Genomic DNA, 27600 nt, shown 5'->3' with positions numbered 1-27600 from the left:
AAAGATTCGATACAAACTCTCAAGGTTTGTGTGCATCTGGGTGTATCTGAACATAGAGTTCAGAAAGTGAAGGAGGGAGGGAATGATTTAGTAAAACGATACACAGATTGTTTTGTCTGTAAACCAAGTACTTTGGTTACACCCGTACAAGATCATTTCAGACCGAATGACTGAAAATATAGTCGATACATATCAATTTCATGTAAAAAGATTACAACAAGAAGCTTATTAAATAATATTATTATTTTTTTAAATATTAAAGTATTAAATATAGGTTTTATTACATGAAGTAGTTTAAAAATAAGGTAATTTTAGTTTACTAACATTAATAAAAAATGCGAAATGCATTTGCATCTGTTCTTTGTTAACAGATAATGAAAAATGTTAACATTAACTGAGATTAATAACTTTAGAAGTATTCTTCATTATTAGTTCTTATTAATTAATATTAACAAATGAAACCTTTTTGGCGAAAGTTTTAGCGAATGTGACGATAAGAGCCTGTGCCAGTATGTGTTGTGAATTTGTGGGGTATGTTCCTGAGGGTTGGGTTTCCAGCCTCGCTCTGATTCAGGCAGCTGCATCTGCACCGGACTGTCCGCCCTTCTCTTCTCTCCATCCCTCATTTCCGATCAGGGCAGATAAGCCGGCAGGATAGGAGCATGGGGCTCACACGACAGGAGCATGGGGCTAAAGCCAAAGCCAGACACCTCCCTGACACAGTGGAAAATAATCCTTCACTCTTCTTTCTCTCCCTCGCTCAGTGTTTTTATAAGCTTTCCCCTTTTTTTAGGGAAAACTTTCCACCATTGCCATTTTTAGGTGGTTTATAGCATTTGGCGCCACTAGATCAGGAGGGTGTGCCAACCTGTGCCCAAGACTTGGAAAACCAGAAAAACAAAGTTTCCTAATCCAGTTGGAACAGTATACAGGGTGTTCATTAGTGGGGGATTGCCTCTCACCTGTAGCTCATTCAACCGTAGTGTTCAACATGGCTGGTTGCCTCATGCAAATGCCTCCTACTTTCTCCACATAAAGATGAGACTTTAATGACTTTCCAATGGCACGATCAGCTTCCATCATCACCTGTTACCCATTAACTGGAAGTATGATGGAGCGTCTGTGTTTTTTCCTTGCATGTCCACCACCACTTGCATGTAAAAAAACAAAAAAAAAAAACATATATATATATATATTGATCAGTATTTTTCTTTTTACAAAAAAGATAATTGTGGAATTTAGTGGGGGGAAAAATCGCTCTGGTAAATGAAAAATAGTTTTTACCTTGCTCTAAGCTTAAACCTCATTCATTCTAATGAGAAAGAAAACTATAAAAAAACCAACAACTGCCTATTGTATAAGAAACTTAATTCAAGATATATTCCCTGAAAACATTTCCTAATATCTTATGCCGTTTTGCGTCCCAAGTAATCTTGGTTTAAATATGTCGATTTTTTTTTTAGAAAAAACAAGGGAAAAAATACTAACAAAGATTTTTTTATAGTAGTGCATCGTTTTGCATCTTGCATGAATTCCAGAAAATTCTGCTTATGGGGTGGGGACAGTTCAAAAGATGAATGTGTCTCTCCATATTTTAGATTATAACACAGAGGAATTCACACCGTCTGCCAGCAGAATAAAAGAGTATTTAGGGAGAAACTCTTGTGAAAAAGGGTTGTACTAAAAATGTTGCCCGTTGAATGGATTCATTTTGGCTTACTGAGATGATTGACTAAGGGGAGTTCTGTGATTATACTTTACCATTTTCCTTGACTGCTGTGAATAATCAACTATGGAAAAACTGTAGGCCTTTGTGTTTTCAGGACTTTTAGTCAATACCATGAAGCAACCAGCGAACAGATTAAACCATTGCTGGCTAACTGGCTCTCTCTCTCTCTGTCTCCCTTTCTTTATCTCTGAATCATTTTTTCTCTAATGCGACAAATTAAGGAGCTCAGGTAAATGAACTGTTGAGTGTAAAATGACATGGAAATATTCCTAATATAGACACTTTTTTATAAAGTTCTTCCATTATTTTATTTGATTTCATTGTTTTTTGAAACTGATTTGAATAGAATAAATTCCATTATATTCCATCCCCCTCAACAATTATGTATACACTTGTTACAAAGAATTCTGTGTACTGTCTGAATATCATTAAGTCTGAATACTTTATGCCTGAGTACATGTTTGGGATAATGAGACAGATGGTAACCATGCTCATGTGTGTGTGTTTGTTGTCAGGGTGTGGCATGTACTGCTATGTTGGTAGCGGTCATGACTAAGAAATTGGCGCTTAACAAAGGGGAGAAACATGTGCATTTCTTCATGATGGACATTCAGATCTCCAAGCGGGTGAGCACACAGACCACCACATACAGTAAAACACGCCATAAATGCCACTTTCTTGTCTTTTTGTCCACACCTGTACTTGGTCATTTCCTTATGATCGATTTGGTAGTAATAAAAAGATATGTTAATGATAATTAGACTCAGCTTAGCCATTTGGGAATGCTTCACTTAATCTTTAAAAATATCTCTCTGTTTCGGATGAGAAACATAAAAAGCAGTGACCCAGAGGATGCAGAGGCATGGATGGAAGTAGCATTATTTTCCGCATTGAACGTGTGTTATGATTTCTGAGGCTTTTTATAATATTATGTTTTCCTTAAATAGGGAAGTCCAAATAGCAACACAGTGTGGGAAAATGCTTAGGACGGCCAGGCAGAGACGGCCGCTGAGCTCTTAATAGCCGACAAAAGGCGTCAAAGGGAGGAAACAATCAGGTCCCTGTCAGGAAAAGAGCTTGTGTCAGTCCATGAGAAGTTTAACTGCAGACAGGAAATAAGATGCACTGATGTGTGTCCTGTGAGTAGCGCCTTAGCATATGCACTGGAAAAGAGTGGAGGAGAGAAGGTGCTGAGGAGCGGATCTTGATGCTGAGGTGGGAAGGCGGGTGACTGCACTCCTCGAACAGGATCCATCTGTTTGCTTATCAGAGGGAAGGAGGAGAGACCCCAAAATAAATGCATAGAGGAAGATGGCTAGAGTTTCAACAAATGGAAATGAAATCATACTGGTTTAAGGAGGCAGGAATTTACAGGTGTTTCTGAAAATGACATCTGATCGTTTCCCACCGCTGAAAACAAGTTCTTAAAGGAATATTCATTTGTGACATAATATTGGTTACTGGATATTGAGCACATAATTAGTGCTTTAATTGGACAATATTGATTACATTATTAAATTTGACCTTGTTCCTCGTTTTCAAAATGATCTAGGATCCGTATGGGAAGCTGAAACAAAATACTTTTGGAAAGCTGAAAAAGTAAAAAAAAAAAAATGTTAATAATAATTTAACTTTTAAAATGTTATTTTATTAAATATTTGATTTATATATAAGTTCATTATATATTATGTCAGTGTTATATGCACAAAAAGGAAATTCTCCTGATAAAATTTGTATATTATTTGAGTTGTAAAGCTTATTCTGTTTAAATAATCATTTTAGGGTTTCTGGTGTTGCATTGGTAAATTTGTAAAATTGGGTAAAACTTTATATTTTATTTTATATTTTTTTTAACGTTTACATATTGGCCGCATTCACTTCTATCATTGCCTCACTTTCAATCAGATTTTAATTCAATTTTTTTTTTAAAGAAAAGGAGGGAAAAGTGGACAATTGTGTTTTTTGTATGACATATGGATTTTTCTATCAATATTATGGCACAAATGCTGTTGATTGAGCTAAATTCAACTGAACCAAGAATATTTCTTCAACATATTCATAAAGGTCTGGACCTGTGCTTTAAACTTGGCAAAAGCCATATCCTGTCACAAGTTGTTTAGTTGTGTTGATGTGTGCGTGCATGCGGGAGCGCGCGCGCGCGCGTGTGTGTGTGTGTGTGTGTGCATGCCACAGGTCCAACTCATCAAGTCCTGCAATGATTTACCTTGATTAAAGTATCATCAGGAAGGAAGACATCTGGACACAGTTGGACACACTAATAATAACCTCAAACACACAAAATTGCCAGGGAGCTTGTGACATAATTATGAGCAGCTCTTCAACAGGAAGACACAGAGACAATAGTAGAATCAAAGAAAGTAGAGAAATGTGTGATTAAAAAAAAAGGAAGCCCTTGACCGTCCATAACCCATATATAACTTTATGATAGCAATTCTCATCCTCAAATCATCCTCAAAATAACCAATACTTGTCCTTCCGTTCCCATCTTTCCATTTTTGTTTCCATCAAGGCCGCTCCTTTAATAAACCACAGCAGTTTCCTTACATCCTGTCCAGAGTTTCTAGTAATACTCTGATGTGCTGTATTTTGTCATTTACTGGACACATCACAATCATCATATTACTGGCACTGAGAGTAATTTAATGGGCAGTAACATTTACAATAGTTTCAGTACTTTATCTGCTGAACAATTTAAACAGGCAACAAACATTGACTTAAGGAATGACTTGCAGACTGTCAATAGAATATCATTGTATATTTATGATTGATGGATTACTTATTACTGAAATCATACTCTCTGTGACGCAGATCCGGCACGCAGCAGCCGATGTGCTAAGAGAATGTTGGCTACTGCATCGCACCACCCAGACAAAGGACAACAGCGGAGAGCATCGTCATCATCAGAGATGCCTGCTGGAGGCTATCCGTGTGTGAGTGATCCATTACAGTGTGCATTCAACTATTAGACAACAGACATATAGAGATTCACTAGAAGAAAAAGGCAGAGGGTTGTTTTAGAATCTGTGGCTGACACAAACTACTTTTGGGCAACTGAAAAAAAAAACAGGAAGAAATAAATAATTTAACAATTTAAAAAAAGTCGACCGCCAAATAGTTCAGAGGTCATTCTGGTTTGTGCTTTCTGGTGTGTTCCCTTTTTACTCCCATAACACATGGACACGGTCATGTCTGCGTGCTTCGGCAGTTGCTGATGGTTCCCCTACAATAACTGGTTTCTGTTTGACTTTTTTGGGACACAACATATTCAGAGACATCTGCCTGTTGCAAAACCTGACATCAACAAATCAGTCAGGAAAGACACAAATCTACTGCTAAAACTTTCATTACTAGACGTTACAAAAGTAATCGAAACTCATGCATTTAACCGTAAAAAGACCCAAAAGACATGAATGCATAAAGGGGATCAAAATTATGTTATTATATTAATTTGTTCGCTTAACATATACATACAGTGGCATGAAAAAGTATGTGAACCGCTTGCAGAATCTGTGAAAATGGGAATAATTTTAACTAAATAAGAGGGATCATACAAAATGCATGTTATTTTTTATTTAGTACTGTCCTGAATAAGATATTTTACATAAAAAATGTTTACATTTAGTCCACAAGACAAAAAAAATAGCTGAATTTATTCAAATAACCCTGATAAAAAGTTTATGAACCATTGATTTTCTAAAAAAGGTTCAAACATTCACTGATGCTCCAGAATGAAACAAATGCATTAAGAGCCGGGGGGTGAAAACTATTGAATTTGAAAATTAAGGTTAACTGTACTTAATTTGTCTTCCGGGAAATATGCAAATATCTTCTGTTGCTTCTGAAGGGCAGTACTAAATGGAAAAAAAATTATATTTAAACAAAATAAGAAAAATTTGGACATCTTCATCCTGTTCAAACTTTGGGCAGTTTAACTGCTCAGGACAAACAAGGGACTCATGATCAACCATCACAAAACAAAAAAACAGCCGTGGATCATCCAGGGAACGACACACAGCACTGAGAATCAATGGTTCATAAACTTTTTATCAGGGTTATTTTTAACAAATTCAGGTATTTTTTTGTCTTGTGGACTATATGTAAACATTTTATATGTAAAATATCTTATTCAGGACAGTACTAAATAAAAAAATAACATGCATTTTGTATGATCCCTCTTATTTAGTTAAAATTATTCCCATTTTCACAGATTCTGCAAGCGGTTCACATACTTTTTCATGCCACTGTATATATATATATATATACACCGTAAGAAATAAAAACGGAAAATGTACTGGTAATTTTCTGCCAGGACATAATCCAGTAATTTTACGGAAATCTCCGTTAACCCTTAAAAAGAATGCAATGTGTAATTCAAAATACAGGTAAAACACCTGTAAAAAACGAATACGGAAAATTCCTTCATATTTATACAGTACATTATGCCCTATTTTACGGACTTCTTTTACAGTGTAAATATGTAAATCTGAAGCGGTTATATATTATAACCACTTCAGATTTATATATTAACTCCAATATGTATGATATGCTTACTTACTGTAACTCATTAAAGCCATTTCATGTACATGAATATATGTAGATGAAATGTCAAATATGTTTAATGAATTAAACATAAGATATGATAATGCTTATATGAGAAAATTCATGCAATAGTTCACCAATCTGGACCATCACCTGGACTATTTTACTATTTAAACCCCATGGACACTGGGGTAGAACACTGCATTGCTTCAAGGGAACTGTTAATATTCCACTTGGTCATTTTCTATAAAAGTATACTTGACATCTCAGTTATACAGTGCAAACTATAATATGCGGTCTTGCTGTGTTTATCTTGTGGTCATTGCAAGAATGGCAGTTCCCATCTCTTAGTTGATTGTTGACCACTTTATTGTTTATAGTATGTCCTCACATCTTCCTGCAGATAAGGGCTGAGTTTGGGGAGAGCTGCTCAGCTGGCTGCCCTCTTTGGCTGCAGTTCCTTTATGACCAGTGCATAGGAAGCTGCGATGTGTGAATCTATACCTCAGAGTTTAGCATCGTTAATGACTACAGGAATCTGGCTCTTAGAATGTTCCATGTGTGTATGCATGAGATCTGTGGCTGTAAGGGTGGAGGGATTTCAGACTTCCTGTTTTACAGTTAGCACCAAGAATACTCTGGAAAGAAAGTGGGTGCTGCAGTGACAGCTAAAATGGCTTGCCAGCAAGTAGACAGCTAAATAGTTCAGAGGTCATTCTGGTTTGTGCTTTCTGGTGTGTTCCCTTTTTACTCCCATAACACATGGACGCGGTCATGTCTGCGTGCTTCGGCAGTTGCTGATGGTTCCCCTTCAATAACTGGTTTCTGTTTTACTTTTTTGGGACACAACATATTCAGAGACATCTGCCTGTTGCAAAACCTGACATCAACAAATCAGTCAGGAAAGACACAAATCTACTGCTAAAACTTTCTTTACTAGACGTTACAAAAGATATCGAAGCTCATGAATTTTACCGTAAAAAGACCCAAAAGACATGAATGCATAAAGGGGATCAAAATTATATAATATTATTATTTTTTTCGCTTAATATATATAATAAAAAACTATATTAAGTGCAACTAATTCTAAATATAGCTAATGTATGTCTGTGATAAATTTAACTTAATGTTTGACTAGTGTATGTACAAACAAGGCCTATCCACTGATCAACATAGAAAATGATAATGATACATAATAATAATAATAATTTTGGACAATATCCTATAGTAAATACATTGACTCTTTTACAAATATAGAATTTAACTTAACTTCTGACTTGTAGTGTATGTATAAAAAAGCCCATCAAGTGATCAAATCACTTTTTTTTTTTTAAAGATAGAAAATGATGAGTAATAAAATAATATAACAAAACCCATTGGGACAATATCATAAGTAAATACACGGACCCCTTTGCAAATATAGATTTGTCTTTTCCTAACAAAAAAATATGAAATTGACAGTCACAAAACTGTGACAAATCCAGGGTGTCAATAACTTAAATATTATTGAAAAAACTTACAATAAAAAAGTACCAGTCAATATTCTGTAAAAAACGAATTCTGTCTAAAAATAAATGTAAAACCATACATTTAAAAAATAAAAAAGAGAGAAAAAAATACAGAATTAATGAATCTCAAACTAAAATGAAAATGAAAACTAAAAAAAGCTCATTCAAATTTAATATATACTATAATAGTATATAAATAATACAAAAATAACACTATTTTTACAAACACTTTATTATTCTTTATGAACCTATGATCAGCACATGTAAATGACATTACTGAGGCTCACATGCAAGATTAATGAAGATTACATGCATATTATGCAATTAAAGGATTATTGAAAAAACAACACACAATTGGTCATTTTGCCCAACTTTTCCATTCTAGGGTTAGAGGATTAGACAATTGACAACTCCAACTTAGAGGAACCAAGCTAACTAGAGTTCCTTTAAAACCATTGTACCATACGATGAATGTAACTAGTGAACACATTCTGTCTCCGACTAGATTTCGTCACTTGCGGTTGAAGCAGAGGAAAATAAGGGACTATGCCAGTGAGATGGTGGATCTCTCGAAGGTAAGTCAAGACATACATCGGACTGGTGTCTAGGTCCGTTTGCCCTAAAAAAGAGGCATTCACCTAACCCAGACATATAAATGTTCTGTGAAACCATAAAAATCTCTGTAAAAACTACCTTAATGTCTGACAGTGTCTGGTGTGCTACTTATGGCTGTGCACATAAAAAGAAAAACAAGACTTTGACAGTCATCTTCCAGACACTGTACCTCCCAAATGTTTTGAGTGAGAAAATGACCAAATGTCCTGTGTCTTATTATACCTATGTGCTTACACTCGTGAAATACAGCTGTAGCAAATCTAAGAAAAGGATATTGTCTGGAAATGGACTTTGTCCTCAAACAGATGCAGATGATCATGTGTGATCTGAGCGCAAACTGGAACAGCTCTTATCATGAGCTTGAGCAGCGAATCATCTCCATGGAGCAGAAGCTAGACGAGCTGGGACGCTCCTTCCAAAGCACCTCTGAGCTGCTCACACAGGCGCTACATCGCCGTAGACTGGACCACAGGTGAACATTGTCTCTACACCAACAGTCTGTCTTTATATGATGTTTTATTACAGTTTTTCTTTAGTGCTAAAACACTAAACCCCATTGACTGAACCAAATTCTCAATATCCTAGACCAATTTGTTGAATAAACCACTCTTTCTGTAAAACCTTAAACAAGTTCAGGTACTGTTCGCAAATCTCATGCACTCTTTTTTGCAAAACTCTAAACACATCCTCACCCACTAAAACACATTTCAGACTGTGATGCACTTCAAAACGCTAAACACAGTCAGGCAAAAGTTGAACACAACTAAAACACAGTGGTCATTGTTTACAAACGACGACTCAAAATTGTTCACACTTATTTCTAATGATGTGATCAAACCAACTTTAAAATATAAGCCATTTTGGAGTGCACAGGTGATACAGGTGCATTGAATGTTGATACCAACAATAGGAAACCATCTGAAAAGGAGGTGGTGGACGAGGAGGAAGTAGATGAGGACGAGAAAGAGTAAGGTGAGGGTTTTTCCCTTTGCCTGGCAAGAGACGGCATTGCCTATGACATGGACAAAGTCCTCAGGCCTGACCCAACACAAAGACGTGATGCTGAGACAGAATGAATCTCTCACTGACTTTGATTTTGCAGTTGCACAACATTTTTGAGTGTACAGTAACATGATTTTCATTTGGAGGTTTTTTTTAACCTTTTTGTCTTTTGCAGTTGGACTACTGTATTTTTACAGAATGCAAGTGCTGAATATAGGCTACAGACATTCATTACTATACAATATCCAGTACAATCCTACTTGCAGTGCATACAGTATACAATTTATTGACCTTACTACTTACTACTGTAAATTAAGATTACCACTTTTTTTACGTAATTGCAAAATTCGTTTACTGTGTTACAATATACTTTTTTTTGTAACTGCATACTTTGGATGCTGTGTTCTCCGTTTTTGATGTACTGTCTAATGAATGATCTGTAGTGTTTATATTTTGACTGACTGTGTGTAAGATTTGAAAGCATTATTTGATTTTGAGCACAGATAAAATGGTCAATTCAATTGTTTGATTTTGACAGAAGAATTTGGATTTGTGTTTAAGGTTTTGAGAAAGTGGGTGATGGTTTAGAGAAATGTGTTTTAGCACTTCAGAGAAACTAACAAAGTTTGGGAGGAACACATTATTGCCTATCCAATCAACATGAGTGGAGGCCTATACATAACTGACTTGCCTATATGTTCAAGTTTTCTGCATACCTCCAATATCCCGGCTTCTCTCTCTCACCTGGTTACTTTCCTAGCCAGGGATATGGGGGAGAACTCTGGGTTCGAGCCAAATTCCAAGCTCAAAGACCTCCAATACTCACAACGCAACCAAATACAGACACGCTGCAAATATTCACAACGAAACCAAATACAGAAACGCGCTGCAAATACTCACAACACAACTATACAGAAATGCTCAACGTGCTGCAACTGAAGAATTTCTTTTTTAATGTGTTTTCTTCAGCACGTTGAGCTCTCGCAGCCACCGTTGGTAGCTTATCCTTAACCTTAAGTGCGAAAGTTAAGTCTGGCTGTGTCTCTACACAGGTGACCTGTGACATCTCTTTGGAAGGCTATCCTCTGAGCGTTCTTCAATCAAACCACTTGAACCGAAGGAGGAACTTTATGATGAACTTTCAAGGGATTAATTAACAACCACAGCGGACATCTTGTTGTATTTTTAACACAAGTTCTGCTATGCGTATTTATGAACATTTCCTCAATTCTACAAACATGAACTTGAGAAACTGGCATTTTTGGTTGCTTAAACCTTTTGACTTTTGATTTAGAGTTTCAGTTCCTAATTCAAACAACTAAGAGATGGAAATTCTGGTGTTACACTAAGAAACTAATGAAGTGAAAGTCACAGAAAGGATGTGAATTTTTGTTTAATTATTTCTTACAAAGTGTCAGTCTCTCTTAAGTTCCTGTTTCTATATGATACTGGGGAAGGTAGTCAGACGTTTATCTCAGAATTTGGAAGTCACACTGAGCAACTTGATTATAATTTTATATCTCTAATTTTATACACTATTTTCCAGTTATATTTAAATGTGCGTACAAACTGGGAATGACACTTTGATGAAGGTCTGTGTAACTTGCTGGCAATGTTTTAAAAGGCAAGTCAGATAAATTGTAGTTAGGTGCCAAGGATAGGCCAGACTTCCTCACTGACTATTGCCCTTGTACACCGTTATTTTAAAACAACCCTAATTTAGGCAGAACCACCTGCACCCACAGCTCCCTAATAAAAAAATATGGGAATGACTTGAATTTCCATCAGCCCTTTAACCTGACAGGGCATCTGTTGAATGATGGTATGTGGCGGTTCTAATTACACCATGAAAAGGCTTTGTATATTATGGTCTTCAGAATATTGGTGTAATGGAAAAATCTTTATTGCTCGAGCCTGTTCATTAAGACAGAGGCTGTCAGTCCTCTCTGATAACTCCTCCTGGTGGATAAATGTATGTTCTGCATGTTTGGCCATCATTCCTAAGACTATGCTTGTCCTATATTGTTTAGGATAAATAATATTCAGACCAGACTGAATACCTAGATGTATATGCAGCATAGAGACTGCAATGGGAATAGGGAGAGAGGTCAGATCTGTTGTATGTATTTCTTTTCCAAACAAACAGGAACTTCATTTTAGTCGTACTGTCTTCACCCATTTGAAACAGCTGATATGAGGAAAGCATATGAATGACTCCTGACTAATTACTTGACCAATCATTAACTGTTGCTCATTATACTATGCTTGTTTATTAAAAACAAACATAGTGAAGCAAACCAGAACCTTTTTTATTTCCTAAGATTCAAGATAAGTTGATCAGGAATTCAGTTTTGCACGTTGTATTGTGAAATCTACATAAAAAAAAATGCCAGGAGAAAATGACTGAAACAACGTTTACAGCATTATTTTTGCACATTTTAATAAAGCCATCTCATGTTAACACAACTTTGTGTTTTCCCAACTATATTATGATGAGTAAGCCTAAAAAGAACAAGAGATGAACTTCTCTGTGTATTTATGTGCAGTTTTATTACAAATGGGTTAGAATCAATCACTGACGCATGACACAAAAACCCTATAAAAATGAAAGGGAAAAAAAGTGTTTGCATGTTTCTTTGGTCATTAATAAAAGAGAGCTTGCTTAAAATAGTGAACATTATTTTAGTAGTCACATCCATTCAACTTATAAAAGAAATCTATAGACACAGATTCACCAAAGCTACCAGATTATACCCGTGCTCACATTACATGACATTTCTGAAACATAAATCTTATCATTGGGGTGTCACAATTTACCATATCATGGATTTGCCCTACAAAATCTTCTGTCTACAAAAAAAGATCAGATCCACCACTGTTGATTAAATTATAAATTGTAGATCAATTAGGGCCAAAGAAAAACAAACAAGTGGCAGTTGATTGGCAAAACAGACAAGTTTTTAGTCTAACTTGTGTCTCAGTTTTTTTCTAGTGCTTTTCGAAAGTTTGGCGTTTTTAAGCATGTGCCACAACAGCGCAGACGGCCTTGCAAACATCTGTCCACAGCTACAGTCAAAAGCTGCCTTGCATTTCTTTTTTGCTTGCCTGCCTTTTTTATTCTTCCGTTTGTGGCAGGTCAATTTATGTGCCCCTTCGAACGTATTTCCACACCGTGAACAAACAAATCGGACCGACTCTGCATGCTGGACCTGGTGTCTCAGCAAATGCAGCTGCTGCTGGAACGACCTTCCGCACTGACATCTGTACAACCTTGATCCGCGGTGTAAGTAGCGATGACGCACCCTCATTGATGGTTGTCTCGAGACGGCACCGCAGTGACGGCAGGGGAAGATGGTCTTGGAGCGCCAGCTCTGCTCGCATGGCTTCTGGAGAGACAAATCCCTGCTTTTGTTCATAAACATAGCCACTACTTTTAATGGAGCCTGAACCTGGGCAGGAGGAGCCTGAGGAGGGTTGTTCCCGGTAAGAGCATTCACCAGGGTGGGAAAGGTTACTGAGGTCATCGGCAGGACATTTACAGGTAGAGGGCTAATATTAGCCATTGATGTTTGTCTCAGAAAAGGTTTGTTGGCAGACACAAAAGTGGGTGCAGGGACGTTCACAGTGGGTGAGAAAGATACGATGACTTGAGTTGAAAGAGGTGGATTGAAAGGGGTAGGGATACGAAGAGTCATCCTGGCCGGATTTGACACTAAGGGACGCACTACCGAATGTGTATGGATGGGAACTCTCGGGCGAGCAACACAAGAACTTGGAAGGAAATTGGGCCTAACAAGAGTTTGTGGCATAGCCACAACTTGTGGAACCAAATTAGTCACCTTAGCAGTGCTCAGAGGAGTTGTTTGAACACAAGAACTTGCAAGGAAATTGGGCCTAACAAGAGTTTGTGGCCTAGCCACAACTTGTGGAACCAAATCGGTCACCTTAGCAGTGCCCAGAGGAGTTGTTTGAACGCAAGAACTTGCAAGGAAATTGGGCCTAACAAGAGTTTGTGGCCTAGCCACAACTTGTGGAACCAAATCGGTCACCTTAGCAGTGCCCAGAGGAGTTGTTTGAAGCAGGTGTCGCAGCTTCAGAACATTGGTTGATCCCAAAGTGGCCACCGCAGGTGGCGGATCAGGTGCCTTTGAAACTGTGTTTGCTGTCGGAGTTATTTTGATGATTTTAATGGTATTCTGATTGGCATACAAAGAAGGGGCAGAAGGTCTTCCCTGACCGCTGCTTTTAGATAAAGGCACGATGGGTAAATGGGATACTGAGGTGGCCGGCAAGTTCATTTCTCCTGTAGTTCTTTTCCCACAGATGTGATTTTTGAAATTGTCCTGTCTAGGGAAAACAATGTGGCAGTACGCACAGATATACCCAGCTGCTGGGTGTTTTTCGATCATGTGCTTCAGCAGCAAATCTTCATTCTCACACGCCACACTGCACAGACAACAAGCAAACATCAGCTTGTTCCTGCAATCATCCATGTGCTTCTCCAAATTAGCGAATTTGCCATAGCAGCAAAAGGGAGAATCAGACTGAAAGCCAAATTTCTCTGCAATGTTGATTGACCCTAGATTTATATTTGCAGATCTTTTCCTGTTGGGCACCTGTTGCTTCCCTTGCTTTGTCTTTTGGTAACGCCTGGAGATGCATTTTGAGTCACTGTCGGCAGAATCTGAGCTGAGGTCCTCGTCTGGGTTGTACGCTGTGTCACCAGGGGGTAGTGAATCAGGGTTTGCCTCGTCATCAGTGTCGGTACCTTCTTCATCCTCTTTTAGCCCAATTTCCTCCTCAGCAGCCACCTCGTAAACTACAGTTTCTCCAAGCTCATCCTCATTGTCGTTCTCTTCCTTCAGTCCAAAGCAAAGATGCTCTGGCTCTGATTGGCTCAAGGGGAATGAAGATAAGCTGAAGGTATCAATTGGTTCATCTTTAATTTGAGGCAATCTTTCAGTTTCTGTTTTGATGAGGGAGCCTTGATTTGTGGAGTTTGTATCATTCTCAATGCGTTTCTGGATGTCACTGCAAGTGTCATTTGTAGATGCTTGCTCTGAGGCACAATATGAGTGATCGCTCAAGATTGTTCTTTTCAAATCAACGCAGCTTATGGTCTCTTTGATGCTAATTTCTCCTTTCTCTTCCATTTTAACCACAGCTTTTACCTCCATTGCAGCCTTCTGATGCTGTCCCATATGTCCGTTTAGATGCCATGTGCAGCTAAAAACTGCTCCGCAGATTTCACACAAGAGACTGTGCTTTGGGTGGGCATTTTTTAAGTGTAGCGCCAACGAGAGTACACGTCCAAACTTTGCTCGACACAGGTGACAATGCACCTCGACTGTGTGTGTGTTAAAGTGCTCGATCATGTTACCCAGAAAAGGGATGCTGTCTCCACAAACACAGCACATAGAGCTTTCCTCACTTGTAACTCCCAGAGGTGCTTTGTAGTCATCCTCATCACTAGAGTCGTCCGAGAAGCCGCAATATGTAGAGAGGATGGTTTTGTAATACTCCTAAAAACAAAGAAAACAATTCAGTGAAAACTAGTATTTTCTGCAGTGTGCATTTGATAAAAGAGCAGAAGACATGATGTCAGGCTTTCACTTTAGTTGTTTGGATGGCCTGGAGATTGAGTGAAACATCAAAAATAAAGAAAAATATTAATTATTTTAGTGGAGAAATGTAGAAAACTGTTAAACTGAGATTAGCAGCAGCAGCAGCAATGTAAACATTTATTCCTGTGAATGCAAAGCTGACTTTTCAGCATCATTACTCCAGTCTTCAGTGTCACATGATCCTTCATCACTCTAATATGCTGATTTGGTGCTCAAGAAAAATGTCTTATTATTATCAATGTCGAAAACAGAAAACAATATTGAAAGCTTAATACCCGCTCTACCTTTTTTTAGGCTTCTTTGAGGAATAGAAAGTTTAAAACAACAGCATTTATTTGAAATAGAAATCTATTGTTACAATGTTAAAGTCTTTACAATAATTATTCAATGGCTTAATGCCAAGTTTTTGAATATAAATACTTTAATAAATACCAAAACAAATTTTGAACGGTAGGGGAGTGTGAGGTAAGATGAGCCAGTGGGTAAGTTGACCCACCCCCTTTATCTTGGCTACTGTACACTTTTATTGTCATGTGATCGTATATTTTGAAACGTCATCATTTCTGCCAGACTGTGAAAATGAGAAGCACATGGGAGGAGTGGAAGGCACACATTTACTTTAAAAACAGTTTTTGGCTTGTCAAAGTAAAAATTTTGCATAACAGATGTAATGGATGTTACATCAAAGCAAATTTGTCCAGGTCTAAAATATTTATGATCCATATTTGTGATTTAGTAATATATAAAACCATGCAAATCATTTACCTAAATATTAGCCTGAATTGGTAAGCTAGCTAGTTTAATCCAAAATGGCAGCTATGGGGCAAAGTGAGCCAAATGGGGTACATTGAGCCAGCGTTTTAACTTACCCTACCATAAGGCACTGTAGTTAAGGTAAATATCTGAACTATAAACTGGTATAATTTAAATGTAATGTTACACAACTGGTTTAGTTTATAATTTAACATTTTTGTTTATTTGATAGGAACAGTGTACAAGTACACCCAATCCTTCTCTGATAAGAACCAGAAGATGCTTAATCATATATCTTTCCACCTGTAGTCCCTAATGACCTAACATGTTCAATATCGCAGAAATACTACCATGCCAAGAACCTTTTGACTAAAATGTTTATTAGTTTCAATGACTTTCATTCATTCTAGTTTTGATTTAATTTCATTTTACTCAAACTCGGTTTAGTCTGTTTTTTGGAAGGTTACAACTTTGGTGTTCAACATATTATTTCAGAAATGCAAACAATTAAAGATATTGAAATTTCAACTTAATTTGGTTGGTTTTATGTTCTTTAATTTAGCTTTAAGAAAAGAAATGTTACTATTTGTAAAATGAAATTTGATTATTGAAGGCGTTTTTAAAAGAGGTGAATTATCTTTACAATTTCAAATAGGTTTGATTTTGATTCAATTGAGCCACAGGAACACTTTTTTTTTATAAGAGGCCATATTTTTAGAACCCTTTGTTAGAGATGTATTCTGAACATTTAAAATGATAGCAAACATCCTGAAATTACTTTAGAAACTTTGATAGTACTTTTGCCTTATTTGATCTTTTCTTGAGGACAATACAAGTTAAACACATTTTTCTTTTTTAAATAGTCTCATCTTACCCCACTCTCCCTTACTGTATATATCCGTAACAACATTTGCATTTCTTGTCAACTCATTTTCCTAGTGAAAATGATACTTATGTAACATAATAGATCAGTTTTCACGATGAAAGTTTCTATAACAATCCAGATTGTGTGTTTCACTGAAAGACACGAGTCTTGAGATGTTTTCACGTGTAGGGGGAATTCATTGCACCACTTACAGACTTTTGAGTGCAAGCGTCACCACTTTGCTGCAAATGTATTTTGGAACCAGTAACACGCTCCACCTCCTCACATGGTAAGATTTCCATGCCAACTCTTGTGAAGCTCTGGAAAAAAAACTATAGGTAAACAGCACACAAAAGTAGTAACATTATTACATTCTAGATATACATTAAACATACATCTGCCTTACAGTATCTCAGCGACCTACAATACAAAACACTTTCCCTTCAATATAAAATCAGTTTGAATCTTGTTCCAGGAACTTTAGAGGGTGTGGTCTGTGTTTGTGCACTTATAGGTTTTTTTTTTTTTAAATAGTTTTTTGTTAAATCATAAGATACGGCGGATATCACACTTTTTTAAATAATTAACATCTCTTAACCTGTATAAACAACCTGTCATTTAAAAGAACAAGATTCAAGCTAGTGCCAGAACTTTCATTGAAGTATATTTCTCACATATTTTATAGTATGTAAAATGAGTAGAAAACGGGAGACCGTTCTTACCAACGCGTATACTTACAATATAACGATTTCATTAATAATTTTCGTGTTTTGGTTCTGGCTCCTCCCCCAGACAATATACGCACGCGCGAGTCCGTCTCCTAAATTCGTCCGGACAACAACTCTATGTATTGAGCATGCGCAACATTTTTGTTTTATTCATAGTTTTTTTTGTTTTGTTTCAGAAAAGATTTCTGATTACAGGTGTTAACAATAAGATTTTATATGCACTTATGTTATGTTGCTGAAACGTTTAATAAAAAAAATCAATGCATGTATTAAAAAAATATATATTTCAAATAATTTGTCATAATGTTATCCTGGAATTATGATAGCTTTGACTAATAATATCTGATAATTATTGATGATTGAGCAATTTCCCACAAAAAGAATTGTAGGTGCAAATGGAAATATTGATCGATGACTGATCATATGAAATTAAACCACCTAGAAATCAAAGATGAAACAAATAACATTTTTATTTTTAATCTCATGAAACATTTATATAGAACAATCATACTGCGATTGCATCTAAGTTTTTGTTCAAACAAAAGCAACGTGTGCTGTATCATACCGTTTTATTTACATCAGCTGAATAAAATACAAAAATCACAGGCCTCTTCACATTTTTACCATATAAAGAAAAATGTTAACCACTGAATCTTTGCACGTCATCTCTTGCAATAACACTGAGTTTAGCACATGACTTTGTCAGGCACCTGCTAATTTTCATAAAAGAACTCAGAATACAACTCCTCCCACACTGCAGAGCACTCCACCGTTGTGATACAGCCCTCACAGAAGCAGCTGGTTAGATCTCCTCCAGCGCTACTGCACTTCAGTGGCCCAATCTTCTCTCCGAGAACTGCCTCCTGTCTGAAACCATCCGAGAAGAGGCCCAGTCCTCTTTAACAATGAACCCACAGGTTTCGTGACACCATCATGACTATGACAGCAGCCGGCTATACTCAGAGAGTGCAGATGACTTCTTAACACCATCCCAAATTCTAGCTGCATAGTGAAACCTGTAAAAACACATACAGCCGTCCATCTTCTTAATATGACATCAAATGTACATGCGTAAATGGAAATAATATTGTTTGATCTCTTCTTAATTGAAATATTTCATTCAAAATTATGCCAAATGTACATTTAAACAAAGAATACAGTTCCAAAAGGAAGAACAAAAGCATTATGCCTCCGACGTGCTTTACCAGTTTTTCTCAGTGAGGATTGTGTGTGAGAGCTGACTGCGGGACATAGCCAGGATCTGACTGCGGAATTTAGAAACCAGTGAAGAAAAGCTGGGATGACCTCTGTAACCAGGCAGCAGAGAGAAAAGAGGGGGGCCTGAACCTGGTGCACAAAATATACAGACCAAATGCAACTGAAGTTAGTAGGTTCATCAAGGACAATAGGGAATCATGGAAAAGCACGCTTGCTATAAATGAAAATATCTATCCATAGTGTTCATGAAAAAGATATAAAAATCTGTTGTGACATTTTAAAGGCCTACTTGCATGAGCTATATATAGGGGCTTTCGCACTTTTCGGTTAGTTAAAGGAACTAGCCACCAGGACGGTCCCCCAAGATCTACAAGTTCCCCGAGGGCCATTTTCCTGGTTGTATTTGCACCGTCAGAGGAACTCTGATGTGACGAAAGCCGGCATTCAACAATGCCAAGAATTCCGTAGCGGCTGAAAAGTGCCTGGACTTCGGCGCCGGTCCATCCATCACTGTTTTGCATGTTCGTGGAGTAAGTACAAGTAACTGAAACTGTGCGTTTACACTACTTTTTAAAAATGGCAGGTACCGGTGTTTCGTATGGCATACGTTCAGCTAATCAATGTACACTTACCTCACTGGTAGTTCCTGTTGTGCTGGGATAGAACCTACTCTGAAGTAGAAGCTCATTTATTCGCCCCAAAAGACGTTTCTATTACTAAAATTGTTACCTGTTCCTGCAGAGCGGACATGCTCCAGGTTTCTCAGAAGCGGAAGTCGTCATTAGTTGGGTTAACTTTTATAGCGATGAATGAGAGTATACATTAAATATATTTTTTGTGTCCCCATTTGCTCAAATAGCAAAAGAAAAACTCCACAATAGTGATTTCATAACTTTCAAAAAGAGGGAAAAAATAGAGTGAGAGTGATAATGGCAGTCAAAAGAGAGAAAGATGTTATTTTTTTACCATCACTCCCATAGACTCTCACCGCAGCGGTAACTTGTTGGAAAAGTAATATAATACAAAGTGAAAATACAAAAAACTTTGCAAGATTTATTGATGACTGTTAAAACGCGCCATCACAGTCTGTGAAAAAGGGTCTATAGTTATGAAAACGTTCACATGGTGCAAAAGCCCCTTATAAGTAATAAAACATGTTATTAAAGACATAGCAGAACAGCAGTATTTATCAGTAAAATTGTATTTCACTAAAAAGAAAAATTAACAAAATAACAGAAAAATTACTCATGACCTCCAGGAACATTTTTGGTTATGACACACAAGATTATTTCTTTGGGCTTGTTCCTTGAAATGATGCTACAATCCTGAACATTTAGCTAAACAACAATTCTAACCTGCTCTTGTCAACGCATCTTCCCCATCATTCTCCATCATAGGTAAGAGGAAAAGATTGACTTCTGTCTCCAAGTAGTCTCGATTCAGTCCTGGGAATATGTTACAATCCAGCATGGATAATGTGCCTTCAACAGGAAGCAAAAAAACAAAGTCAATCAGCCAAACGCCAAATCACAAATCACATGGCGTTAAAGGGGCACTCCAGCACTGGGAAGATGAATGTGTATTTAAACTGTGTCATTTATGTAGTAGAAATGTGAAATTATTTTTGAATTTGGTGCCTTCTAGACTGAGAAAAGACAGAAAATTTATTTTTGTCCATCGTGGATGAAAGACAACAACTCCCAGAATGCACTTGTTTCGCTCCCTACACCACCCCCAGCGTTGTTTTAATCTTCATAATAATACAATAATTTCGTTCAGTTAGAGAATAAACGCTACAATTAAAAACTGAACGTGTATTTTCAATAAAGTGTGAGTGAGCCGAACGAAAGTCACAGGACAAACGCAGCAGGAGCACGAGAGGGAAGTAAGAGCTGAGCAGAGCTGAGGTAACGTTAAGCGCGGCTGTCATTCTCAGCGCGTTTCCAGCCTGGCGCGTTTTCTGATCGCATATGGAAGCTAAACTTTCATAAGAATTCAATGAAAAGTTGAAACACTCACTTTGCTCCGCACCGCTTCGTTATGAATGCCCGAGGCCGAGCCGCGCAAATTTACATTCTGTGCGTGTGATCTCTCCCCTGTGGGCGGGTTGAAAACATGCGGAACAGCTCCCTCTACTGGCTGTAGTTTTTAGTCTCTGGCCAAAAAATCCTCAGATGACGCAAAATGACGATATTTGCGTCATCTGAGGATTTTTTCCAGAAATAAAATGCATAATTCTCTCGTCTCAGGGGGACATGAGGGGGGGAAAGTACCATAATTCAAATATATTACGGGGTTTCTACTGATACAAAGCTTAATGCTAAATCACTGAAGTTACTCTTTAATGAATGTGTTTACTGTCACGTAAAGAGGACTGACCTTTATATTTCAGGTGGGAATGAGCCATAAGCTTGTCAACTGTCATATGCACCTTCTTCAGGTTTCGTGGACAGAACTCCTCCCTTCTCGCTTTGTTCTGCAAGAAAACTATGAAAATAGAAAGAAAAGACATGCGTTAAACCCTTACACACAATAAAATCTGTGGGCATTTGCCAGCAGCTTCACACGTTATGAACGTCAAAGTACAATTTATTATAGCCCAGTAAATGATTCAGAAAGAATAAAAGAACATTAATAGTTTTCTTACCTATGTGGGGGTAATACTCAGAGCCATCATCTGCCCCCGAGGAGCCGGTGCTGTCATGACTGGCAGATGGAGTCGAGGGTTTCAGCATCTCAGCAGTCTGCAAAAACCTGGTTACGGACACAGCTGTTAGTTTTATGCAACACAGAGTCTCAAGTTTCATATACTGGAATTGTGAATGTCTGCAGTCCCTAAGATAATTTATTGTCTATTTATTACTAACTATGACAATTGAAGATAAAGTGTAAATGATATATATATATATATATATATATAGCAATCAGGCATAACATTATAACCTAATATTGTGCTGGTCCCCCTTTTGCTGCCAAAACAGCCTTGACCCGTCAAGGCATGGACTCAACTAGAGCCCTGAAGGTGTGCTGTGGTATCTGGCACCAAGATGTTAGCAGCATATCCTATAAGTCCTGTAAGTTGTGAGGTGGGACCTCCATGGATCGGACTTGATGCTTGATTGGATTGTGATCTGGGGAATTAGGAGGCCCATGTTGTTGTGCTCCTCAAACCATTCCTGAAACAATTTTAACTTTGTGGCAGGGCGCATAATCCTGCTGAAAGAAGCCACAGCCACCAGGGAATACCGTTTCCATTAAAGGGTGTACTGCAACAATGCTTACCACTGTCAAAGTAACATCCACATGGATGGCAGGACCCAAGGTTTCCCAGCAGAACATTGCCCAAAGCATCACACTGCCTCCATCGGCTTGCCTTCTTCCCATAGTGCATCCTGGTGCCATGTGTTCCACAGAAAAATGATGCACACGTACCCGGCCATCCATGTGATGTAAAATAAAACGTGATTCATCAGACCAGGCCACCTTCTTCCATTGCTCATGAGCCCACTGTTGGCGCATTTTGCGGTGGACAGGGGTCAGCATGGGCACCCTGACTGGTCTGCAGCTACGGAGCCCCATCGCAACAATTTTTTGACACCTTTCTATCAGAACCAGCATTAACTTCTTGAGCAATTTGAGCTACAGTAGCTCGTCTGTTAGATCGGACCACACGGGCCAGCCTTTGCAATTAGCCTATCTTGACCTACTGTGGGCATGATGGGTGGAGCTGCATCCACTAATCACACCCTAGCCCTACCCATATCTCTCCACCCATTAAACAGGTTAAGCTCCACCCCTAAGCTAACACATAAACTTTGAGGACAACATGTTCACTTGCTGCCTAATATATCCCACGCACTAACAGGTGCCGTGATGAAGAGATAATCAGTGTTATTCACTTCATCTGTCATAATGTTATGCCTGATCGGTGTAGTAATGAAATAAATTGTTCAAATTTCATGCTAAATTATTTCCCTGTCATTATAATTAAAGCATACTTGGAATGAAGTTATTAGCATACCTATATAAGTTGATATCAGTGAACCAGTCCTGAATCACAATCACAACATGACATACTGTGAAGAGGAAGGCAGTGATCTGCAGAGACTAAACCAAACATGTGGAAATGGAAAAAGAAAAATTATTACATTTTTACAAAAAATTGTACAAATTATTTGTAAAATGCTACATGACATATAGTGTTCTTCAACAACTCACCTGCATCTCCACATACGTATGTGGGAGGTTATATTCGGGCGGAAGCTTGCGGTCATTGTTAATGAGATGATCCAAAATAGAAGGGCTCAAAATTGGCTGAAGATGACAATAAGCATTATTTTATCAAGTCGCTGCCTGCATTCTGAAAACAGCACTGTTCTGAGTGACTCTACAGTCTGACCTGCGTGTCCAGAAAGATGACCCTCTCCTGAGTGATGTAGAAATCGATTCCACTGCTCTGGTTCCCAGCTCTCTCCTTGATCTCCTGCGTCTGAGCTCTGAATACATATGCCCTGTTTAACAGAGAATCAATGGGTGAAACGCAATAACAGTGAAGTGGATAAAAGGAATAAATAAATTGGAAACAAATACAGAATCATGATGCTGATGAAGGACTAACCTCTGGTCCTCCTCAGGGCTGTTTGCAGACAGGAGAGACATGATTGTGGACTTGCCTGTGCCTTGTAGTCCAATAACTCCCACTACTAACATATCCGTCTGGTCTCGCAGATACTGAGATACACAATAAACATTCAGCATATATTCACCTGACTATTACGCACTTACATAGTGCAAAAGAACACAACACTATTAATTTATTAACAGAATAAACATGCCCTTGCCTCCATAGCGCTGTCACACCAATTCATTTGGTCATCCACCAGCTTAATGCTGTGCTTCATTTTCTCAGGGGGGAGGAGCTTAGTCTGGCCAATCACAGCTGAAAATTATTTGGTGAAAGATGATGATTAGGGTATCGCAGAAATAATCAAAAAAACTATAACGCATAACTGTTTAGAGCTTACAAGTGTAAATATTTGCATGGAAACCACCACTGTTGTTACAAAGAACAATATGAATTATGAAATATTGCAGTATTTATGATTATTTATCTGATCTCATGCGAGTGACAGGTTGCCCCGCACTTGTGCCGAACAAATTTAATAAAGATGTGTAAAGATAAACAATTTATAATAAATACTGCAATATTCCATTAAAAAAATAAGTTACCCAAAGCTATCAATCTACTGGAACAGGGTTTTTCTGATATTTTCAATAATGCAAAGGTCTACTGATGCCTTGATGGCAGTTTTAGGAATTGTAGAGTCTAATATAGCCAAAACCAGTGCATAGTATATTTCATTTGTCAGTCTACTAGCATGAAGATTATTATTATTATTAAAAAAAAGTTGCACATACACACTTAAATCTGAAAAGGGATGTATTGAAGCATTTGAAGCTAGAGAAAATTAGATTCTCTTTGAAAAAGAGTGACGTTTATTTTCTTCACGGATACACAGGATATATATTGCATAACCTGTATTGTCTGATCTAAAATATTACCAACCAGAGATGGCGACTGATGTTCAAATGATTGAGCCTGCAATGTAAAATGCCTTCTGATAATTTTGGAATATAATCAGGTTACATTTGTAAATTCAGCCGTTTATGTTGGGCAAGTTCTTGAAAATGCATAATTGTAATAATGAACAACTTCAAAACTCACAATGGAGATCAAGAAGAAACACTAAAAGTTGATATTTATGTCACTTTCAAAAAGCCAGGTCCACAATTTGTTTTCCTTCCACCCCTTCTGTGTCATTGTCGTTATGTTATTCTGTGGATGATGTGTGAATGAGTGTGTAATTTTATATATACTGTCTGGTTTTGCTATGTTTAACTAAATAAATAATAAAAATCCAATAAAAAAACATAAAAAAAGAAGAAGAATCATCAATTTTGTTGTGACTTTTAAGGCCCCGATATACTTAAAGCGAAATCGAAGAACGAACTGGAACTGATGTGACGATATTTCAAACAAAATCCGGCCAAAACTTCCGGAACTTTCTGGTAAACACCATTGGTCTGCTATTACGTAATATTATGGTGTGGCTCTACTTTCTTTGACTTGGAAATCTTCTCTAGTTAATTTCTTCTGTTCAGTCTGTCAAAGTCGGACGTCGCGAGTAAGAACAGGAACACACTGAGAGTCGTTTTATAGTAGAAATTGAAGTTGTTATTCTAATTGAAAGAGACTGATTTTTTAAGTTTAATACTGTAAAGCTGATATTAAGCAATCTATTATATAAAGTGGTATATAGATAAACGTGACCTGAGTTTACTGGAGTGCTGAATTGCAGAGCTTTTGCAAACATCCATATTGCTATGATCAGATGCCTTCCTAAATACAGTTCTCATCGCTGTCATTTTTGGTGTGTGCTTATTTTGTTATGAAAAGGAAAGTGTGCTGTACATACAAAAATATTCATTTAAATCTAGTGCCGGTGGCATCAGGATGTTCACTAACATTATACCGCTGCTCACATATTTTAAACTTCTTTTTAGTTGAACGAAAAACAACTTCGCGTGAGTAAATCGGGGCCTTAAGGAGCAAAACGTGAGAAAATTACTGACGATCCACAGCTCCACCGGACGCAGCTGAGCCCATGCCTCTGTTCTGGATCTGATACACGGGTTGAGTTGGCCGCTGACCTTCCCTCTCTAGTTTGACAGTTCCTGCCCCTGAGGCTGAAGGAGGAACGTCAGGAGTGTTCCCAGGTTTCCCCCCTTCATCTCTGGTCTTAATGAGCATGATCGGCTTTTCCAAAGACGGGGCTCCACTCGCTGGAGCACTTGGTTTGGACTGAAACCGAACCAAGACAAATATTACAGATCAGTAGGTCTATACAAAACACACCTAAGCACGAATAAACTATTCACTTGAATTGTTTGCTTGTGTAGGATCAACATAAATTATATTTATACACTTATTCGCTCTCCAGGAGGTTTAGCAAGAATAATGGGGGTCTTCTGTAGAAGAGGTCCTGAAGGTTCCTCACTCCCATCCTGTGAATATGTGATAATATCATACAATTATTTAACAAGTATTTAAATCAAATTAAAAAACCGATTCAAATAAAGAGTAAATAAAATATGTAAAAAATGTGCATTATTACATTCCACATTTATAACATGAATTATACATTTATAATATTTTTTATGTTTAGCTCGTCATTCAAAAATGATGTTTAGATAGGCAGCTCATGTTATGACACACAATCTCACCCTGCGCTCACGGGGAACATAGTCTCGATCACGACTGGGGCCGGAGAGGTTTTGACCAGGCGGTCCTGGGTCTCGGTCTCGCCGTCGCCTCCTCCTCCTTCCCTGTCCGTACATACCGGGCTGACTGTGACCGGACTCCGACATGCTTGCTTGCTAGATAGATACTACTGTTGAGTGCTGGACGTTTTACTATTAAGACTATTCTTGCAAAGATTGGAGAGCAGTTTCTTAATGTTCAAAATTATGGCGAGTATTTGCCATTCTAACGTTTACAGTGTTTATTACGGCAGGAACATTACATATCAAAACATATTAACGACTAATAGCGCACATATTCGGACTGTTGACATCCATCACTTACTAATGAATGACTAAGCAATCTTAGTTTAATTAGTAATGTCGACTTACATGATGCAACTACGTGGCAAAATAGCTAATTTCTATAATTTCTATAATATTGTAGTATTTAAATTGAAGATGTCAGCGTCCACAGGTACCAGACTGTTGTGCGGAAAAAAACGGTACGACCCTGAAAATAGGCCGATGAGGAAACGCAATGTTGGCTTTTGGTTCCGATCATTTGGTTCATAAATGAGCCGTCAAATTATATAAATATAATTGTATTATATAAATCTAACATAATTATATAAAATTTTATTATTTTATTACATTTTATTTTTATGTATTCATTTATTTATCTATATAGCAAAGCTCTCTTAGACTGTCAAGCATACACTCTCAGAAAAAAGGTACAGTAGAGGTCAAATTTTGTTCCTTGGGCAAAAAAACGTATAACTTTTAATTGGTCCTTAAAGTGCAATTATACCATTGTTTTCCTCTACTTAGAGCAGGGGAAGGCAAGTTCGGTTCTAGTGAGTCGCTGTCCTGCTGAGTTTGGCTCCCCTTGTCAAAAAAATCCTATTGGAATTTCAGTTTATCCTGTAGGATTTTATTGGATTCTTAGAATCTTATTGGACATAGTTTTTTTATTTAATGGAATTTCACTTTGTACTAGAGTAACTGTGTGTGTGTGTGTGTGTGTGTGTGTGTGTGTGTGTGTGTGTGTGTGTGTGTGTGTGTGTGTGTGTGTGTGTGTGTGTGTGTGTGTGTGTGTGTGTGTGTGTGTGTGTGTGTGTGTGTGTGTGTGTGTGTGTGTGTGTGTGTGTGTGTGTGTGTGTGAGAGAGAGAGAGAGAGAGAGAGAGAGAGAGAGAGACACACTTGGTTCCCATTAAAATCCTGTAGAAATTATCCTACAGGATATGTATGTATTGTCTTATAAGACAATTCCCACAGAATCCTATAGGAATCAAATAAGAATCTTATAGGACAAAAATATGATATAAATTCTAAATGGAATCCTGTACAGGTTTCTTATTGGATTTTTTGACAAGGGTCCCACCCTGAAAGACATCTATAGAAGCTCTTATTGAGAACTAACCAAGGTTTAGATGTTTATGTTTTATTGAAAATATGTGGTCGCCATTATGTTGATCAGTGTTTCCTTTTGTTGGGCAGTTTGACTCTTGGCTTTTTATGTAAGTTTTTTTGTTTTCTGTTACAGTGCTAGCAAAACTTAATCTGTTCAATCAAAAGAAAGCAAAAGAAGAAAACAAAAATTATCATGAAGAAAAATGTTTGACTAAACTCATCACTGATTAAAAATGTTAATAAATAATCAGACATTCTAAATTTGGATTTTTAAATACATTCTAG

General features: G+C 37.5%; 3 protein-coding genes across 3 annotated transcripts in view; 1 reads left to right on the top strand and 2 right to left on the bottom strand.

Moving 5' to 3' along the window:
- kcnn4 (potassium intermediate/small conductance calcium-activated channel, subfamily N, member 4) overlaps nt 1–12078 on the top strand; it is a 29978-nt gene extending 17900 nt beyond the window's left edge. The window contains exons 5-9 of the mRNA XM_079836665.1: nt 2245–2355; nt 4559–4680; nt 8303–8372; nt 8718–8884; nt 10467–12078. Coding sequence (XP_079692791.1) covers nt 2245–2355; nt 4559–4680; nt 8303–8372; nt 8718–8884; nt 10467–10470 — 474 coding nt within the window. The 3' untranslated portion in view covers nt 10471–12078. The remainder of the gene's footprint in view (nt 1–2244; nt 2356–4558; nt 4681–8302; nt 8373–8717; nt 8885–10466) is intronic.
- LOC307138387 (uncharacterized protein) lies at nt 11846–17465 on the bottom strand. Its single transcript, XM_079836664.1, has 3 exons — nt 17395–17465; nt 16869–16976; nt 11846–14936 (listed from the first exon to the last, which is right to left on the bottom strand). Exons 2-3 carry the CDS (start codon nt 16956–16958, stop codon nt 12375–12377), a joined length of 2652 nt encoding a protein of 883 aa, XP_079692790.1. The 5' UTR covers nt 16959–16976; nt 17395–17465; the 3' UTR covers nt 11846–12374.
- Nucleotides 17466–17831: 366 nt separating this feature from the next.
- Nucleotides 17832–26411, bottom strand: smg9 (SMG9 nonsense mediated mRNA decay factor). The gene is made up of 14 exons (XM_079837220.1): nt 26295–26411; nt 25887–26039; nt 25587–25667; nt 25236–25464; nt 23444–23541; nt 23221–23333; nt 23002–23113; nt 22821–22916; nt 22624–22709; nt 21250–21356; nt 20982–21089; nt 19958–20083; nt 18590–18731; nt 17832–18400 (listed from the first exon to the last, which is right to left on the bottom strand). The coding sequence occupies exons 2-14, from the start codon at nt 26028–26030 to the stop codon at nt 18322–18324; spliced, it is 1521 nt and encodes a 506-aa protein (XP_079693346.1). The 5' UTR covers nt 26031–26039; nt 26295–26411; the 3' UTR covers nt 17832–18321.
- Nucleotides 26412–27600: the final 1189 nt, after the last annotated feature.

The sequence above is a fragment of the Gobio gobio genome (genome assembly GCF_949357685.1).
Source record: "Gobio gobio genome assembly, chromosome: 15".
NCBI classification, from domain to species: domain Eukaryota; kingdom Metazoa; phylum Chordata; class Actinopteri; order Cypriniformes; family Gobionidae; genus Gobio; species Gobio gobio.
This window is presented reverse-complemented; position numbering and strand designations above follow the sequence as displayed.

Coding starts and splice junctions, on each gene's coding strand:
- LOC307138387 (XM_079836664.1), bottom strand. CDS start 16,958: ATGGAAATCTTACCATGTGAGGAGGTGGAGCGTGTTACTGGTTCCAAA. Junction 14,937..16,868: donor ACGCTTGCACTCAAAAGTCT/GTAAGTGGTGCA, acceptor CTTTGTTTTTAG/GAGTATTACAAAACCATCCT.
- smg9 (XM_079837220.1), bottom strand. CDS start 26,030: ATGTCGGAGTCCGGTCACAGTCAGCCCGGTATGTACGGACAGGGAAGG. Junction 23,542..25,235: donor GTCCGGTGGAGCTGTGGATC/GTCAGTAATTTT, acceptor AATAATTTTCAG/CTGTGATTGGCCAGACTAAG. Junction 23,334..23,443: donor GGTGTGACAGCGCTATGGAG/GCAAGGGCATGT, acceptor TGTGTATCTCAG/TATCTGCGAGACCAGACGGA.